The sequence below is a fragment of the Eucyclogobius newberryi genome, unplaced genomic scaffold (assembly GCF_026437365.1).
Source record: "Eucyclogobius newberryi isolate DKJ021-1_F unplaced genomic scaffold, fEucNew1.0.hap1 SCAF_13, whole genome shotgun sequence".
NCBI classification, from domain to species: domain Eukaryota; kingdom Metazoa; phylum Chordata; class Actinopteri; order Gobiiformes; family Gobiidae; genus Eucyclogobius; species Eucyclogobius newberryi.
The window spans coordinates 10,960,477-10,977,391 of NW_027315757.1; the positions used below are offsets into that span (position 1 = coordinate 10,960,477).

Below are 16,915 nucleotides of genomic sequence, written 5' to 3' on the forward strand. Positions count from 1 at the left end.
GTTGGGAGCGCAGGCTTTTTGCTGGCTAGTATTTTATTAACTTTTACAACTGCACAGGATTCAGGTGCACAGACATCTTGATTCCATTTTCAAAGGCAGGATCTGCAGCCAAGAAAACATTAGTACTTTGTCCGTACTACCTGTTTGTCAAGTTTTGTTTTCCATGTAAAGGTGCTGGGGTTCTTTGGAAATGCAGTGTAACTAGTTTTGCTGAGTATTCCCCTTTTTTTTTCCCCCTTCTTCTTCCAGTTGACAGGACAAGGACAGGTCTTGAGGATTCGATCTGTCTGAGGCGTGTGCGCTTGTGAGCAGAGGATGAGTTTTCTGTACTTCATCTTGCCGGCGCTGGGAGGATACACGCTCACCTCCCTGTACCTGCTGAAGAACCCCCATGTGCTCCACAAAAAGAAACGAACCGCCTTCTTCGCCAGGCACATCTCTCACAGAGGAGGTGAGGCTTTGCACCAGTGTTTATTACCTCGTGGGTTTGGGGAAGGGTCTGTTGTTTGAAAGCTCTGACTTGTGCTTTGGGTCTGCAGGATGTGGGGAGAGGATAGAAAGTACCATGGAGGCGTTTACAAAGTGAGTACAGTGCCCTGTGTTTAACTTTAAGTCTGATCATTTTCTGTCGATGCTTTTCTTGATGTCAATTTGATTCAAAAATGATCCCTTCATCATCTAAAAATTCCATGGTTTGAAACTTTGCCCATAATTCACTGTTTTTCATCATGTTTTTTTTTAAAAGTGTATATTTGTTGCATAGATTTAGGACATTAGGTTTAAATGTCTTGCTTCATTTTGACAGGAAGACTTTGGAAATCTGACTGAATTGACTGAAAATTGACTGAAAATTGACTGATTTGACTGAAAATTGGTGCAAATATTCAAATTTTGCTCAATTTGTTGCAGTTAAAATCAGGTACAATCTATAAAAATGTACAATCTATAAAAAAATGTGTTAAGTACAAGTTTGGTGTGTGTGGTGCTATTTTAAAAAAAAAAGAAAAAATGTTACAAAGTTGCCTTATAGCTCTATGGATGGAAGTTGATTAAATGAAATAATAACACGTCTTCCGGTGCAGATTAGACAATGTTGTTCCTTGTAATAGTCTACATGTTGAGAGAGAAAACTGACCAAAAAACAAAACATTTAAAAGTGTTTTGTCTGTGTCGGACAGAAAACCATGTGATCTTGACCTTATTCTCTACTGGCTTGATGCAAGAGCTCGTAATGTTCAGGATGTGTATTTGCAAATAAGATTACACAGGATTTTTACTAATGTGTGTTTTATCTGTTATATAAAGCGCTGTCTTCTCTTAAAACAGTTGCAAACGTGCTACTGAAAATGATCAGCTCAAACGGTTCAGTACCTCAGGATTAACCTGTCCTGACCCTCAGTTTAGAAGGTGTTTCCAGATTTACTTTCAGTTTTATTTACACAGAAAAATCATCCATTATTCTCTTATTGTGTGTCTATTGCAGTACTAGGTATGGTTAAGTGTTTTTTGATGATAACGCTTTATTTTTCACTATTTTTGTATTATTTAGATCTGTGTAAATGATTATAAAACAATCATAGAATCCTTAATCAAAAGAGAGCAATATGAATAAGCTGCACATTATTGTTATAAACCTATGGATATGATTCACTTTGCATAAATCATGTAAAAGGCAAATAATAAAACAGCTACCTAAAACCTTCAATATTGAAAGGGAAAATATTGTTTTAAATGAAGGGGACAATGACCATGAACAACTATAAAAATGTTCTGCAAAGGAATGTATCAGTAAATCAGAGTAGTGTATAAAGGTGTAATAAAAAGGGGTTGAATAAGTGTTTCCATCTTCACATTCCATTTTGAATTGTTTATTTTAGAAGTACTAATTTTTATGACTTTGCCCTATTGCTTTTTTTCTTTTTTAATGTAATTGCTTTTAACTAACTTATTAAAGCTGTTGGAGAAAGTAAGCTCACTTCCTGATGCTCAAAATGGCCCATTCAGATGATGCGTCAAAATGATAGATACATTAATTCTTTCTTTGATGTTCACTCAAACGTCCTCATATTTGTTGTCACGGTTTCTGCCTTAGTGCTGCGGAGCAAGGCACTCAGATGCTAGAGCTGGACTGTCACCTGACGCAGGACGGACATGTGGTGGTGTCACATGATGAGAACCTCCTGAGGCAGACGGGCCGTGACGTCACCATCTCCTCTCTGGACCTTCAGGTGCAGACACACGTGCATGACAGGAGAGCAGTGTGTAAGTGTAAAAAAAAACAGCGCACGATCCAGAATCCCCATAGACTCTTTAAAAACTCCAACATTAAGGTGAAAGTGAAGTGGAATATTATGTGATTCAATGGAGAAACTTGGATTAACCTCAGAATATTGCAAAATATGGTGGTTTTAGCCAAATAAAATCCTTCTGATACATGTGTGAATGATATCAGACATGGGTTTGTTAAATTAAGATTATAATAGACACTTTGCAAGACACTGGACAAATATTGACTTTTAAAAATGTACCTACTGTACAGATGTGAAACTCAAACACAAATTTAAAGCTAGAAAATAAACATTTTTTTCCATCCTTTGTAAATAGAAAAGCCAATGAACTGACACTTCTTACCCAGTAAAATGAAACTGGTTGAAATGTTTGTGTTGTAAAGACTTAAAACCATTAGCATTTTGATCTTAAGTTCATCAAGAATTTGAAAGGGTCTGTGGTTTAAAACTGAGCTGGAAACAGGTCAGAATTCCATGACAGAATATGCTGTTTGTGCTTTGTTGAACTGTTTTATGATTCATATCTCTGTAATTACTAGGTCTATCCTCATGAAACGAAAACTGGCACAAAGTTAGTCAGCATATATGAAATAAAATGAAATAGCTTCAGAAAGTGGTGCCAATATTCAACTCCAAAGACAGGATTGTTGTCTGGTGAAAGGGCTTTAAAGTGCATATGACTGTGGTGAATTCTAATTTTACAACCGTCAAGTGAGAGTTTGTGAAGAAAATTTGAAAATTGCAATAAATAAGCGGCATTTAACAAAATAAAGGTGTTAGTTATGCAACCGAAATCAGGTATTAGTTACTAGATTCATGAGGTAAATTTGTGGCCCCAACCCTTAACAAATAATGATAAAGGTTCAAATGTTTGTGAATGAAGTTTGGATAATTATTTAAAAAACGTCTTCCATATAGACCCAAGCTTTCCATTTAAAATTACAACATCAGAATCAGGAACGTGGACTCAACCTCAAGATGAAGTTTGCAGTAGTCACTATTTCAGATTAGTAACTCCAGTTTTAATATTGTTTTTTTTTTAATTAGGCTGATAAAACTGTACTGGATTTGGCACAAAAATCTCTTAATTTGTGATAATCCAGGAATCTGAACTGCTCAGTATGGGTTTTTATGGTTTTTGAAAGGTGTGGCCAAATATATTGTGTATATTTTGATCATAGATATACTGAGCGATGCAATTCAAATGGTCTGATAAAGTGAAAGGTCAAAGTCGAGTAGGACAAGGAGGCCATTGGTCCCTCTTAAACTTGATCACTTGATAAAGAAGTGTCAGCAAAGGCCAAAGCTTGAGGAAGCATTTGGTACAACTTCTAAAAAAATATTTTGAACTGCCTTCTTTATACATTCGATTGCATTTTCAAAACGCACTGGACTATGAGTAGAATTGAACTATCTTAATCAACTATTTCAAAGCTATTCTATCTCAAACGAAAATGCCTCACCATGTATTTAACTTTTGTATATTTTGTGCTCTTTAGGATTTGCCTTTATATAAAGAGAAACTGGAGGTGACGTTCAACATAGGTACATGCTTTGCTTTTAAAGAGGACATATTATGCAAAATCTGCATCTACTTACTTACTTTTTGACCTTTTAACCTTGTTACAACAACGTTTCCTCATCATTATCTTACTCAAAGTTGTATTTTGATTGATTCCTGCATGTTTAAATGATCCTGTATTGTTGGCTTTACAACTAAATGTCCTTTGTTTATATGATTAGTCTATTCCTCTATCATTACTGTCTGTCATTTAAAAGAAAGTCCCTACAGACTCTTGATAATTACACGCTCTCTCCCTGCAGGGCACTACAGCAGTGGCACCGACAGGCAGTTTGCTCTGCTGGAGGATGTGTTCAGGAAGTTTCCTACGATGCCCATCAGCATTGAGATCAAAGAGGATAATGACCAGCTCATTCAGACGGTGCGACATACGGACTACACACATACACCAGAAGGGTATGTGTGTGTGTGTGTGTGCGTGTGTGCGTGTGTGCGTGTGTGCGTGTGTGCGTGTGTGCGTGTGTGCGTGTGTGCGTGTGTGTGTGCGTGTGTGCGTGTGTGCGTGTGTGCGTGTATGCGTGTGTGCGTGTGTGCGTGCGTGTGTGCGTGCGTGTGTGCATGCGTGTGTGTGTGTGTGCGTGTGTGCGTGTGTGCGTGTGTGCATGCGTGTGTGTGTGTGTGTTTGCAGCACAGGAGAAATCTGATCACCAAAAACACCTGGATTTTTAGAGTAACAGTTGAATTTTGAGAGACAAAGTACAATACATTTTAAAGTAACTCTCTCAATCTTTAAAATGTGTCTTTCATTTTTGTCTTTGTACGTTTGCCCTTTTTGTGTAATTTTCCTTGTCAAAACCTGCACAGATGAACATGAACAATCATAAAGATATCAGATGTCACTTGCTATGGTTATCCTAAGGGCCTAGAAATGAGATGATTTAGCTCCAAACTCCAAAATCTCATTGGAGTCAGATGTTAAGTGCGCACGTGTGAGCAGTCACTGTTGACACGACGTTTCAATAATCTGATAACAGCAGAAATCGGACAATAATCAGAGTTTTGAGAGAACATAACCAGTGTGCGTTTGTGTGTCTCAGGTGTCGGCTCTGGTTAAACGCTACAGCCGCGAGGGCGTCACGGTGTGGGCCTCTTTGAGCTCCAGCATCATGAAGAAATGTCTCAAAACGGTACGCATCACTGCAGTCCCACCGTCTGATCAGGAACAAGCTGAAGGATCATCTGCTTTTGTTGTTTGTAGAACGACTCCATGCCCTGTAGTTTCTCCATGAAGAGAGGAGTGCTGCTACTGCTTCTCTTTTACACTGGTCTTTTGCCCTTTGTGCCTCTAAATGAGAGTTTACTGCAGTTCTACTTACCCAGCGTTATGAACACGTACGTAGACTTTACATTTCTCACTCTATAGTTCGTGTTTGCGCTCTAGAAATATATGGTGTCCTAATTTCAAACTGTGGGCATGAGCCAATATAACTATGAGATTTACAGTTTTTGACACAGGAATTCCACAAATGTTAAGATAAGATATTCCTTTATTGTCCACACATGGGGACATTTCATTGTTGGAACGCAGGTAGAAGTAGTAGTAGGAAAAGAACAGATAACTTATAGGAAGTTTAAAAAACACTCTTAATAGAACCATATCATTATCAGAATCAGAATCAGAATCAGAAAAGGTTTATTGCCATTGTCATTGAACACATTTCGCTAACATAGGAACTTTCGGCGTTAAGGTGCAACATAAAACAATAAAATAATAACAATAGCAACGTTTATAAAGTCAAATAAGGCATGTACGATTTAAGAATTTACTAATAAAATAAGTACAAATTTGTCATTATAATCTTTTGGTTTAAAGTCCCTTCAACTGACAAAAATCCCATCTTTGGTGTTGAATAATGGCACCACTTGAATCTATTAATACCAATAAACCAGGTCAACAAATCAGCAATCTGACAGTTTAACGGCAAATCCTACCACATAATTCTTGATATTGCGCAAATACAAACTACTGTACATATGCATAACATTATCTAAAGGTTCATTATTTTCTTCTTGTCTCCATGGAGAAGTTTTTTTCATTTGCAGGTATTTTTAATGCTGAAATAAAACAAACAAACAGCTTTATTACTATATTCAAATGCACATCGAAATCTGATAAATGACATGTAATCTGTAGTGAACAATCAGAGGGATTATGATCAGAAAGAAGAGGTTTTTGCTGCTCACATTTAATTTTCAATGATCTTATAACTCAATGTAACCGTGACCACTGTTGACATTACTTTGTGGTTAGCTCTATCTATGACCAGCAGCGTCATGTTACAGAATGTGTCCTTCTCCAACATTATCAGTTTCTTTGGTCACTTTGTCTCACAGAAGCGGTGTGTTGCACTCTTCTTATCTCTGGCAGCTTGTCTCCCAGCTGGCCCTCCTTGTGTGGGGACAGATAAGTTTAATGCCACACTGTGGAACATTGTAGGCAACGCAATAACAACTCCCTGGAGACAAGCAGGTGGTGGACTCTCAGAAACAATACGCAGTGACTCTTTTAACTTTGCTATGTTTGTGTTTTATATTTTAGGACATTCATTCCTGAACAGCGCATCTTGAGGAACAAACTGGTTGTCCATATATTAGAAAAGTAGGCTATTTTTGGAAACGTAATAAAACAACTGTGATCAAGGAAGTGTAATCAAAAAGTAAATACAGTAACTCTGCCTTTCCAGGGTGACGATGAGGAAAAGTCTGTTTAAACATCTCGCAGCTCGAGGAATTCAGGTCGGCATGCACACTTGTAGCTTTTTTTGTTTTGTTTATGGTCTACGGTGCTTCTTCTAGTAACATTAAGGCTGGTATGAGTACAACTATCAGCCTGAAGTTAAAGGTTATAGCTTTAGTGGGCACTTCTCCAGGTTTAAAAACGATACAATCACAAGTGAACATGAGATGCCATGTCATTTACTGAGCTCAGTTACAAGGGATACCACATATTGATATCTAACTAAGTTAATATTGGTATGCAAGTAAGTAGTTATATGCTTTTAGTTAGTATTCATAAAGCACTTATTAATAATCTATGTACAATTGCATCCATAGCTAATGCTTATTAATGGTGTTACTGAAAAACATGAACAAACATCAAATTAAGCAATTGGAATGCATTTTACAATTAGTTAGCCATTAATATATTGTCCTTTAAGTCTGAGAGGCTTTTTGGATTTAATTCAAAATTATTTGTAAGATCTGGCAACTCAAAGTTTGGAGCTCATTCTGCTTTCTGATTGAATAACAGAGGATCCAAAACAAAACAAACCACTTTAATGCAAAATGTGTTTGTAATTATGAATAAATCAACAATACAATTTGATATCCAACACAAATGCTGCCTTGTCCATGCTGTTATTTAAGATATGTTGGATGAGCTCACCAGATTCCAAGCCTTGAGAGTTCCACCAAATAGTTTAAATAGAATTAAAACAGTGAGTGACAATGTGCTGTGTGGTGCTGACTGCTGTTCTGAGTCAGTCACACAACAATATCAGGAAAAGATGCATTGTTTTAAGTCGTAAACTAATCTAATCAACTTCTGAGTCTACAGTGTAAAATGCTTCTTCACTGTTGCCAGCAGAGGGCGACAGATGCAACATCCAACGAAAGTGCTCCATACTGATCTTTATTTTCTTAACAGTTATACAACTCAGGGCGTCAGTTGGTCGGTATTAAATAGTATTTCATTTATTATTTAGCGGTGTATTTTTCATATGGGTACATAGTAACCCAGGTAGAAAAAGGGCATTAATTCAGTGTTGAATTAGAGTAGAAAAAGCTTCAGTTGTAGTCATCTGGACTCAGTTATTGACTTTATTGACAATGACTCTTGGATGAGAGTCGAAACGTCTATTTTTTCAAACTGAGTCCAGATGACTACAACTGAAGCTTTTTCTACTATGGAACACGCCTGGACGAATGAGGGATTACACCGACATATTGTTGAATTAGAGTTCAATGGGATTTGGGATTGGTTGATTGAGGTTGATAAATCACTGATTTGATGTCTATTTACAAATAATATTTCAATGATTGTTTTACAGACACAAATTCAACTACTCATGACATGACATTGAACCAATGTAAATTCAATCATTGACATTTTGACGTTGAATCACATCTGCGTTGCTGGCATTAATACAACCATTGAAATTGTGATATTGATTTAACTTTAAAGAGATGTTAAATTTCAATATGGCGCCAAAATCTTACAAATATTGACAAATGTCAACTGCCACATTTTGGAACAAAAAAAAATCTGTCTTTATAGAAAATGTGGTTTGAAAGCGTGTCAAAATAAGAGCTTATTACTCAAATATATTCACCTTTTGTTTTAGGTGCATTTATTTGTCTGCAATAGAGATGAGGACATTAAAGCTGCTCTTGAGCTGGGGGCCACTGGAGTGATGAGTGACTACCCGTCCCTCCTGACAAGCCACCTCTTCAAAAACAACAACCTGAAGTGATCTACTGTTCACAAACATTTCCACTCGAAAAAGCTTTATTGACATTAACATGGATAGGCCTCGATGCTGACCTGTCTGGCAGCATTAAAACCACTTCATTGTCTGGGTAATTAACCGATTGTATTCACTGAGCGATTATCTGACGTATGATGTGTATTATTACTGTGAACTCCACCTACATTCTTTTAAGGCATTTTCCCCAGCAACAAATCTCCCTGTTCCTGTGTGACTGTTGAACCAGCCGTGCCTCGTGACTGTAAATTCTCTTGATAAGAGCGAGTGATTGTGACTTGTTTTGACTGTGTTACTATTTTTGCCCCTTTATAATGGCATGTTTGATTATTGAAACATGTTATTATTAATCTTGATTGCTTAAATTGATTTTGAAACGTTTAATAGTGGTTTCAAATTCGACTTTAGTTGGAACACGTTTACACAGGACATCTGGGAAAAGCTGCATGTTACAGTATTACAGCCTATTATGTAATTTAAATGTATTACATTCTTTTAATGGATACACATGTAAGCCTAATCAAAATAAATATCATGTGGAGTGAAGTGGCCATCATCTGTAGCCTTGTTTTCCAGGTCAAGGTCAAAGTCCATATGCTGTTTGATAATAATCAACTGGTCTACTGTGGCAACAAATGCTGCTTTATCTGACCCCAGAGGACAGTGCAACAGCTTTAATCAAGAACTGTAGACTAGAAAAGATGGGTTAGCAATAGAAAAGTAATTTTGAGTTGTAACTTTTGCATGGGTTGAAGTCACTAGCAGCAAAGTCAGAGTGCAGACTCCAGGTCTAAAAATAGCTTTCCACTTTTCAGGGAAATGAGCTGAGATCCTTTGTTTTCGGGCAAAGCCTCTCTCTGTTTGCATGAGACACGTTCAGGCTGAAGTTGGCCTCGTGCTCAATGTCACTGTCTCACAGCACGCGACATTTCATCTTAAAGTCGTGTTGTTATAACTAAAGTCTGTAAAGTCTATCAACTCCACTCAAACTAACCATAAAAGGCTGATGTGCCGAGCGCTCTGATTGGGTGACCCACATTTCTGACGTCACTGCCATGTGCTGATTGGCTCCCGCACATTTGTTTTGCGCTCTTCAGTGCGCCTCACACTTCCTCCTCTGTGTTTTCATAAACAAACCACATTAGTCTAGTCCCGAGGCCGCAGACACTCACGGCCCTTATATTCCAGCTTAGTGCATGTTTTACCGAAGATTGCAGAGAATCATCAAATACAGGTCAAGTCTCAAAAGGAAGCGCGGGCTCCAGGACAACAAGAGGCTTCTGTTGTCTTTGTGTCGCTGACTCGTGGTGCATCGCCTCTGTTCTGGACGCACTTTGACACGAAAAGAGGCCGTGCTTTGTGCTTTGAGCCTCTTGTGTGATTCCAAAAGCTTTAACGAGGCTGATTCTTCGCTTTGAAAAGGTGAGGCCACGGATACCGTGCTGTTTCCTGTAGTGCGCACCGTGCGACGGCTGTGAGCAGCTTTGTGTTGTTGGACTAGCACATGGCTAACACTAGAGCTAGGACAAAGCCAGCACAGGACCTGTAACGAGGACTGTGCACACGAGACAGAGTATGTGTATGTCATGTGTGTATGTCATGTGTGTATGTCATGTGTGTATGTCATGTGTGTATGTCATGTGTGTATGTCATGTGTGTATGTCATGTGTGTATGTCATGTGTGTATGTCATGTTGTTGTTCTTCCTTTTAGAGTTGTGTTATTGTTGTGAACCCCGCAGGTCACACTGCACGTGTTTGCCCCAGACTTTTGCATGTCCTCACATGTTCATCATACTGACCTAGATCACACCACCACCACTTTAGACTTCTTCTTTTTCTTCTTCTTCTTTTTCTTCTTTGGTGTTTTATGGCTGTTGGTATCCAAGTGTTACATTACCGCCAGAGTTTATTCTTTAGACTATATTCCAGAGCTGACTCTTCTTCTTCTTTCCGCCGTACATCTTTGGCTTAATTAGACTGAATTATTTACCACTTTAAGACTCAATAATCCTATTATGAGATGACGGGTTTGATCTTGCAAAGGTGTATGCAAAGTCCATTTTGAATTGTCGTTGGTTCTCTATTGAAATGGGATTATAATAATTAATATTAACCAACAATATAAATGTTTTCAGTTGTAACACTATATTACATCTATACTATATATAAGCTGATGTTGACCATTATCACATTTGCCACATAAAAATATATATCAAATGTGAAGATAAAATCAGAATTTACGTACTTTCTCTCTATGACACTACATTTAATTTGTTGACATTAAGAATTGATAATAAAATAAGTTTTGGCAAATAAACTGTGAGAAATGCTCTGGAAGCTTGTATTCTATTTCACTTCCTGTTTTCCTTTCAGATATGGTGAAACTAACAAAGGCCAAGACTTTCCAGGCCTACCTGGACTCATGCCACCGCCGCTACAGCTGTGTGCACTGCCGCGCCCATCTGGCCAACCATGACGATCTTATTTCTAAGGTTGGCACTCAATAATCATAATAATTAAAAAAATTAAAAACCCAGACTTACTGTTTTTTCTTACAACAGTCTTTTCAAGGCAGTCAAGGCCGGGCCTACCTCTTCAACTCTGTGTAAGTGTTGTATTTTGTCTATGTGTAGTGATATAACTGTTCCACATCTGTCATATTGGAAGGGTTTCCCCAGATGTCATTATTGGTTTAATATTGACATTTTTGTGTAATACCCCAGATGTCAAGTTTGTCTTCTAATAAGTAAAAAATAAAATAGAAGATTAATTGGACTAAAAATATGTCTTTATGCAGTAAATAGTTTTATATGCCCGATCAATACATTGTTATAATTTTTACAAAAGTGAATTTGTGAATGCCGGTATAACCTAAATTTGTGATCCTTATTATAAATTTAAAAATCTTATCACTGGAAAATATCAGAATTCATTGTCTCAAAAATCCATAATGGACTGTCCCTAATCATGTGAAGATGATGGTCTATTTTGTTTTGTATTTGTGAAATAAATGACGACTGAGCTTAGACGACTGTTACATAGTGCTTTTTCTCACATTTATATAACAGAAAATGTGTTACATTATCCTAAATATAGTTACAGTTGGCTGAAGACAAGTTCCCAGATGGGTTCACACGTCACACAAACTGTTGATTTGTTCCAGTTCTAGTTCTTGACGTTTAGATAGTTCACATTAGTCATGGTTTTCTATGCGAGGTCAGTAGTGTGTGTCTATATCTGACCGTGGGCTGTTATACCTTTTTTTTCCAACTGGAAAGTGCCTGGAGCTTAAACAACATTCCCATGTTTGAGTGTTTATAACCTGTTCTAAAGCTGTGTTTTGACTTCCAGAGTAAATGTTGGCTGTGGTCCTGCAGAAGAGAGGCTGCTGCTCACAGGACTTCACGCTGTAGCTGACATCTACTGTGAAAACTGCCACACCACTCTCGGCTGGAAATATGTAAGCATTGTACTACTGATGGATATTATATTTACGACAAAAGTGCAGTGATTATAATGACTGTCCTTTATTTGTCCCGTTTCTGCAGGAACAAGCTTTTGAATTAAGTCAGAAATACAAGGAAGGGAAGTACATCATTGAGCTGTCCCACATGATCAAAGACAATGGCTGGGATTGAGTAGGACCCTATGACTGGTAGAAGTTGTGTCCCTTCAACTATAAGGGTTCCAATGTTTCCTCCTCATCTCACATATGAGCCATTGCTGTGCCACACTTTCACTTTGTGCAGTTTCGCCAAGAATAGCATGTGATGCCTTATCTTTTTCTGTTCTTCACGTTTCTTCAACTGCGGCGGCACTCGCTTTGTTGATATCCCAGTTGCTTGTGAGGCCTGGGTCATGGAGTGAATGTGTGTAGGGTTTGTGTCTGATGAGTAAATAGGACATGTAATCACACTGGCATGTGTGCATGTTTGGTTTTAACCACAAAACTCTTTATCAGAAGCCTCAACAGTTGATGAGGTTACAAGGGACAATGCTTACAACTGCAATATCTGTACTTCTTGGTTGTGGTTTCTGAACATTTACTCAGAGTAAACTTGGCAGGTCCATATTGGGTAATGTAGGCTTGTGTATACATTCTTATATTGCCTTTGATGTAAATGATGTCTGAAGGAAATTCACCAAATATAATGATCATTTTGGGCAAATTATTAATTGTCAAAGGTGATCTGGGTTGAACACTAAACCCAACAGTCTAAAGTGGAGCTTTTTATGTACGAGTGAGTCTGTTTTTGGTTTTGAAGTGAGGTGTGTGAATGTTTAGAGGAGTCTGGATTCACATCTATCATTTCTTCTGAATAGGTGGGTCATTAAATGCTGAAAAGATCTATTCTCTATATTTGTGTACCACTGTGCTGTCCTTTCAGATGTATCCTTGTTAGAGCAGATCGGGCTTAATATTATGTAGCATATTTATGGTGATTTTAATGTCTGCTTCTTACATTAAAGTGTATTGTTTTAACACGTGTGATTTTGCAATCTGTTTTTCTCTAATTTTAGCAAGACTGGTCACATGATCAGAGCACAGCACTCTTAAAGGATGTGGTGGATGGGCTGCTGACCGTCATGTGTGTTACAGCCTGAGCCTATATTCACAGTGAAGTAGATGTTGTAAAATAAGACCACTTAAATTTTAAACTGAATTGTCGTACATTTTAGACACAGAAATCATCAGAAATAATGGTGTGCATTTGACAGTCTTAAGGTTAGACTAACACAAACTTAACGGTCCTCTATTAAAGGTACTGTAACATTTATTTTCTGGTTGTCTCCATGGGGATATCATTGCTTTGCCTGAAATATTCCACAATAGACTAATTTAATATACATTAAATATACATTTAATATACATTAAATTAGTACATGTTTCAGTTTTTAATGTAAAGAAAATGCATTGAAAAACCTACATAACCCTGTAAGTAGAGTCACCTGTCCACAGATTTGACCTGGTGGTGTCTAACTCCATGGAGATACGGTACGTTTAATGCCATACTCTGGAACATTCCCGGCAAAGGAAGAACATGTCCATAGAGACAAGTAGAAAAAATGAAGTTACATAGTGCACCTTTAATAAAGGACAGTGTCGGTCTGTTTGCAAAGAAAGCCCAAAAAGCGTAAACTCATTTTAGCGTTTTATCTTTTAATTTATATTTTTATGATTCACTGTTTTCACAATTCATCTTTAGATTCGATATTGATAATTGAAGAGTACATTTCACAGTCACCTCAATACCGCCCACTAGCGTTTCAACCGCAGTCACTACACTTGCAGCAGAAGGTACCAAAACTGCATAAACCAAGGACCAAATTGCACTCAGCTTAAACCACAGCCAAAAGTGAAAAGAAAGATGAACAAAAACGAATATTGTTTCCAAACGTGACTGTCACAATTCCACCGACTGCGTAGAGCGGATGGTTCCACGTGAGCATCCTCCCCGCGGATGTAGATCCTCCCCGCGGAGCGCGACAGTGGCACGGTCCGGGGTGGACGCTCACGTGACTTTTTCCGTTACGCCATTTTCCCCTTCTACACCGGCGCTCGCACTGGTAGCTACGTTATCCCCCACTAGTCCGTGCTTTCACCCGTCCACCTGCAGACCCCGGGTTCGAGAAGCATCCTTAAAAAAATAGAATATTATCAATTTTAGTAGGCGCGTAGGTTCCACACAAAAATAGATCCAAAATGAGTGAGGAGGTGCCTGAGTACTCGCCTTTCTTCGCTGTGATGGGAGCCTCCGCGGCCATGGTGTTCAGTGGTAACTAAACCTTTTATTTCTGCATCCGGCACCGCGACTAATACAACGTGATCGGGGAAGTGTAGATGTAGACGTTTGAAGTTAATTGCGTAAGGATTGGGCAGAGGAATGGATGCGTGTGTTCGTGGTGGTCACGGTTCTCTTCACACCTGCGAGGATGCGAGGCAGAGGAGGGGATCTGCTCCTCCTGCTCCTGCTCCTGCTGCTGCTGCTGCTGCTAATGATGATGATGATGATGATGATGATGACGATGATCACTGGTTTATGTGTCTTATTGCACGCAAACGATGGTCATATCACGACTAATCCAGGGCTACGTATAATGCTGATTGTGATAAATGTCCCTTCTGGGCCTTTAGGCTGTGGCTCTGGACAGCTCCATGAGAAGTCAGGCCTCTGGAAGAAGTGACTGTCACTACTCACTACATAAGTCTCATGTTGACCATCCTCCTCCTGCTGTTTGTGCCACTGACAACCTGTCGGGATGAGAAAATATCATATAATGTGGATTTATGATCTCACGCCAATCCTAAATCATGACTATCACCATTGTTGGTCATGATTTATGATTGTTGGTGTTGGAGTATTTATCAGTATTGAATAGACGACTACAAAAAGGCTACACTAATGTAATTGAATTCTTGGCATTTGTTCGATTACAATTTTTTTTTTTTTTGTTATTTGCTTTATATTCTCACACTGCTAATCATGAAAAAGCCATTTAACTGTCTTTTGGATATTGTCATTTACAAAACCCATTAGTGTTTTTGTGTCTTGCTTTGTGAGTAAAATTTTATGGCTTTGTGCAAATCAATTCACATTTGGCTTCAAATTGTTAGACACACATTAATCACACAACACTGTCTTAAGTGTTTGCTTCTGCAAGTTTTCTTAATAATCACTGGTAGAACACACCCAGTGTTGCCGCAACTAAATTATATATGGCCCTCAGTGACTTCCTCTTGAATTGTATATTACTGGGGGGAAAGTATTCTTCAGATATTTGTGTAATGTTTTTGTTTTTCATTATTGATGCAGTAGATATGTAATCTCAGACACACTTTGTAACACACATTTTGTCTTCTAGCTCTTGGAGCTGCATATGGCACAGCAAAGAGTGGCACAGGCATCGCTGCCATGTCAGTGATGAGGCCAGAGCTCATCATGAAGTCCATCATCCCCGTGGTCATGGCTGGTATTATTGCCATCTATGGATTGGTGGTGGCAGTGCTGATAGCAAACAACATAAATGAGAGGGTCAGCCTCTACAAGTAAGATTTTCTTTGCTCAAACATGTCATGTGTCTGCACTGGCTGAGCTCTCTAACTTGTGCTTGTGTGTTTCTAAACAGGAGCTTCCTGCACCTGGGGGCCGGTCTGAGCGTAGGCCTGAGTGGTCTGGCTGCTGGGTTTGCCATCGGCATTGTGGGTGACGCTGGTGTCAGGGGCACTGCTCAGCAGCCTCGACTTTTTGTTGGCATGATTCTCATCTTAATCTTTGCTGAAGTCTTGGGCCTTTATGGTCTTATTGTGGCTCTTATCCTGTCTACAAAATAAGTGTCTACATCCGAACCATCTCATTCATTCCACATCAAAGCAGCAAGAACAAATAGGAGCGTTTCACCTGCATCCATTACACCTGTGGGTCTGACAGGATAGGATGGCAACACAAACATTTAGGCAGCTCCGTCCTCCGTAGATGTGATGTACCTGCTTTGTTTTGGCCATCCGGTTGTGTCAGGTCTTGTGCATATTGAATGGGCATGAAGATGTAGTGGTTGTTGTGGGATGAAATGTGGACAGTCTGCCTGATTTGTTGTCTGATCTTAACCTGTACAGTGATCCAAAGCCCCACCACCTGTAAATGTAGTAACCAGTCTGTGCTGTGAGCGTGAGTATAAGCGTTTACCAATGCCCTTTTCCAGGTGTTTGTTTTTTGTTTTTTTTGTTTTATTTTTTGAGGTTGCTGAAAAGTTGTGCACATTAGTATTTTATTTTTTCATGTTTTTGGGGACCATTTTTAATCATAATGGTGAGGAGATATCAGGACTTTTTCACTATTTATGAAAACTTGACTTGATGAAAGTGTCTAAACAGAAACTGTTTATTGAAATCCCTGTATACATAAAAATATATAAATTATCTGTGTATAGTTAGATTTATTGCACTGTGGGTAATTGTTGGAATTCCTCTGGATGTAGTGTGAATATTAATGGAGGATGTCCACATGTTGTGACGATAACATGTGCGTGTGTGCAGGAGTGCGTGTTCGTGTGACCTGAGTTCTCTGAGTGCTCCAAGTATGCAAGTGGAGTTATGTTAAATATGACACTATTACACAGTATAATTTTTCTGTAGTGCTGCTGTCTTTTCTGTTTTGTATTCGGTTAAGGTGCGAGCTCACTGTTCTGCCATGCCTGTCAGATTTCCAAATAAAACACAACCTCCTCCAGAAAAACAAGTGGTCAATGCTTTATTTCACATTTAAACATTTAAAATATTCTCTGAACACCTCTTAATGTCAATTTACGTCAGTTGATGTTGCCTTGAAAATGTAGAATGTTCAAGATTCCCGAATGAAGGAAAAGTGAAATGGATTATAACATCTAAGATTAACAGGTAATGTTTATCCCAACGTCTGACTAAAATGAGCCCCATTTCAAATTGAAGTTGTACTTTTGGAGTACAAACAATTGGCTGTACTCTTTGCCTCTGATTATAAGTGTGAAATAGCTCTGCACTGAATAATATGAATTAAATATCTTGGTATAAGAAAGAGCAGTA

The 16,915-nt window shown here is 38.5% G+C and overlaps 3 protein-coding genes across 3 annotated transcripts; all 3 read left to right on the plus strand.

Moving 5' to 3' along the window:
- Window positions 1-8,810, plus strand: gdpd3a (glycerophosphodiester phosphodiesterase domain containing 3a). The gene is made up of 11 exons (XM_072442549.1): window positions 1-64; window positions 250-451; window positions 540-582; window positions 2,093-2,228; window positions 3,788-3,833; window positions 4,113-4,231; window positions 4,908-4,997; window positions 5,069-5,202; window positions 6,410-6,469; window positions 6,555-6,606; window positions 8,214-8,810. The coding sequence occupies exons 2-11, from the start codon at window positions 316-318 to the stop codon at window positions 8,340-8,342; spliced, it is 945 nt and encodes a 314-aa protein (XP_072298650.1). The 5' UTR covers window positions 1-64; window positions 250-315; the 3' UTR covers window positions 8,343-8,810.
- A 656-nt stretch (window positions 8,811-9,466) lies between these two features.
- On the plus strand, window positions 9,467-12,838 carry ypel3 (yippee-like 3). Its single transcript, XM_072442551.1, has 5 exons — window positions 9,467-9,776; window positions 10,729-10,847; window positions 10,917-10,960; window positions 11,707-11,815; window positions 11,904-12,838. Exons 2-5 carry the CDS (start codon window positions 10,731-10,733, stop codon window positions 11,991-11,993), a joined length of 360 nt encoding a protein of 119 aa, XP_072298652.1. The 5' UTR covers window positions 9,467-9,776; window positions 10,729-10,730; the 3' UTR covers window positions 11,994-12,838.
- Window positions 12,839-13,857: 1,019 nt separating this feature from the next.
- On the plus strand, window positions 13,858-16,592 carry atp6v0ca (ATPase H+ transporting V0 subunit ca). The gene is made up of 3 exons (XM_072442552.1): window positions 13,858-14,132; window positions 15,220-15,403; window positions 15,484-16,592. Exons 1-3 carry the CDS (start codon window positions 14,060-14,062, stop codon window positions 15,686-15,688), a joined length of 462 nt encoding a protein of 153 aa, XP_072298653.1. The 5' UTR covers window positions 13,858-14,059; the 3' UTR covers window positions 15,689-16,592.
- The last annotated feature ends 323 nt before the right edge of the window (window positions 16,593-16,915 follow it).

Coding starts and splice junctions, on each gene's coding strand:
- gdpd3a (XM_072442549.1), top strand. CDS start 316: ATGAGTTTTCTGTACTTCATCTTGCCGGCGCTGGGAGGATACACGCTC. Junction 2,229..3,787: donor TCTCCTCTCTGGACCTTCAG/GTGCAGACACAC, acceptor TGTGCTCTTTAG/GATTTGCCTTTATATAAAGA. Junction 6,607..8,213: donor TCGCAGCTCGAGGAATTCAG/GTCGGCATGCAC, acceptor CTTTTGTTTTAG/GTGCATTTATTTGTCTGCAA.
- ypel3 (XM_072442551.1), top strand. CDS start 10,731: ATGGTGAAACTAACAAAGGCCAAGACTTTCCAGGCCTACCTGGACTCA. Junction 10,848..10,916: donor ATGACGATCTTATTTCTAAG/GTTGGCACTCAA, acceptor TTCTTACAACAG/TCTTTTCAAGGCAGTCAAGG. Junction 11,816..11,903: donor CCACTCTCGGCTGGAAATAT/GTAAGCATTGTA, acceptor CCGTTTCTGCAG/GAACAAGCTTTTGAATTAAG.
- atp6v0ca (XM_072442552.1), top strand. CDS start 14,060: ATGAGTGAGGAGGTGCCTGAGTACTCGCCTTTCTTCGCTGTGATGGGA. Junction 14,133..15,219: donor CGCGGCCATGGTGTTCAGTG/GTAACTAAACCT, acceptor TTTGTCTTCTAG/CTCTTGGAGCTGCATATGGC. Junction 15,404..15,483: donor GAGAGGGTCAGCCTCTACAA/GTAAGATTTTCT, acceptor GTTTCTAAACAG/GAGCTTCCTGCACCTGGGGG.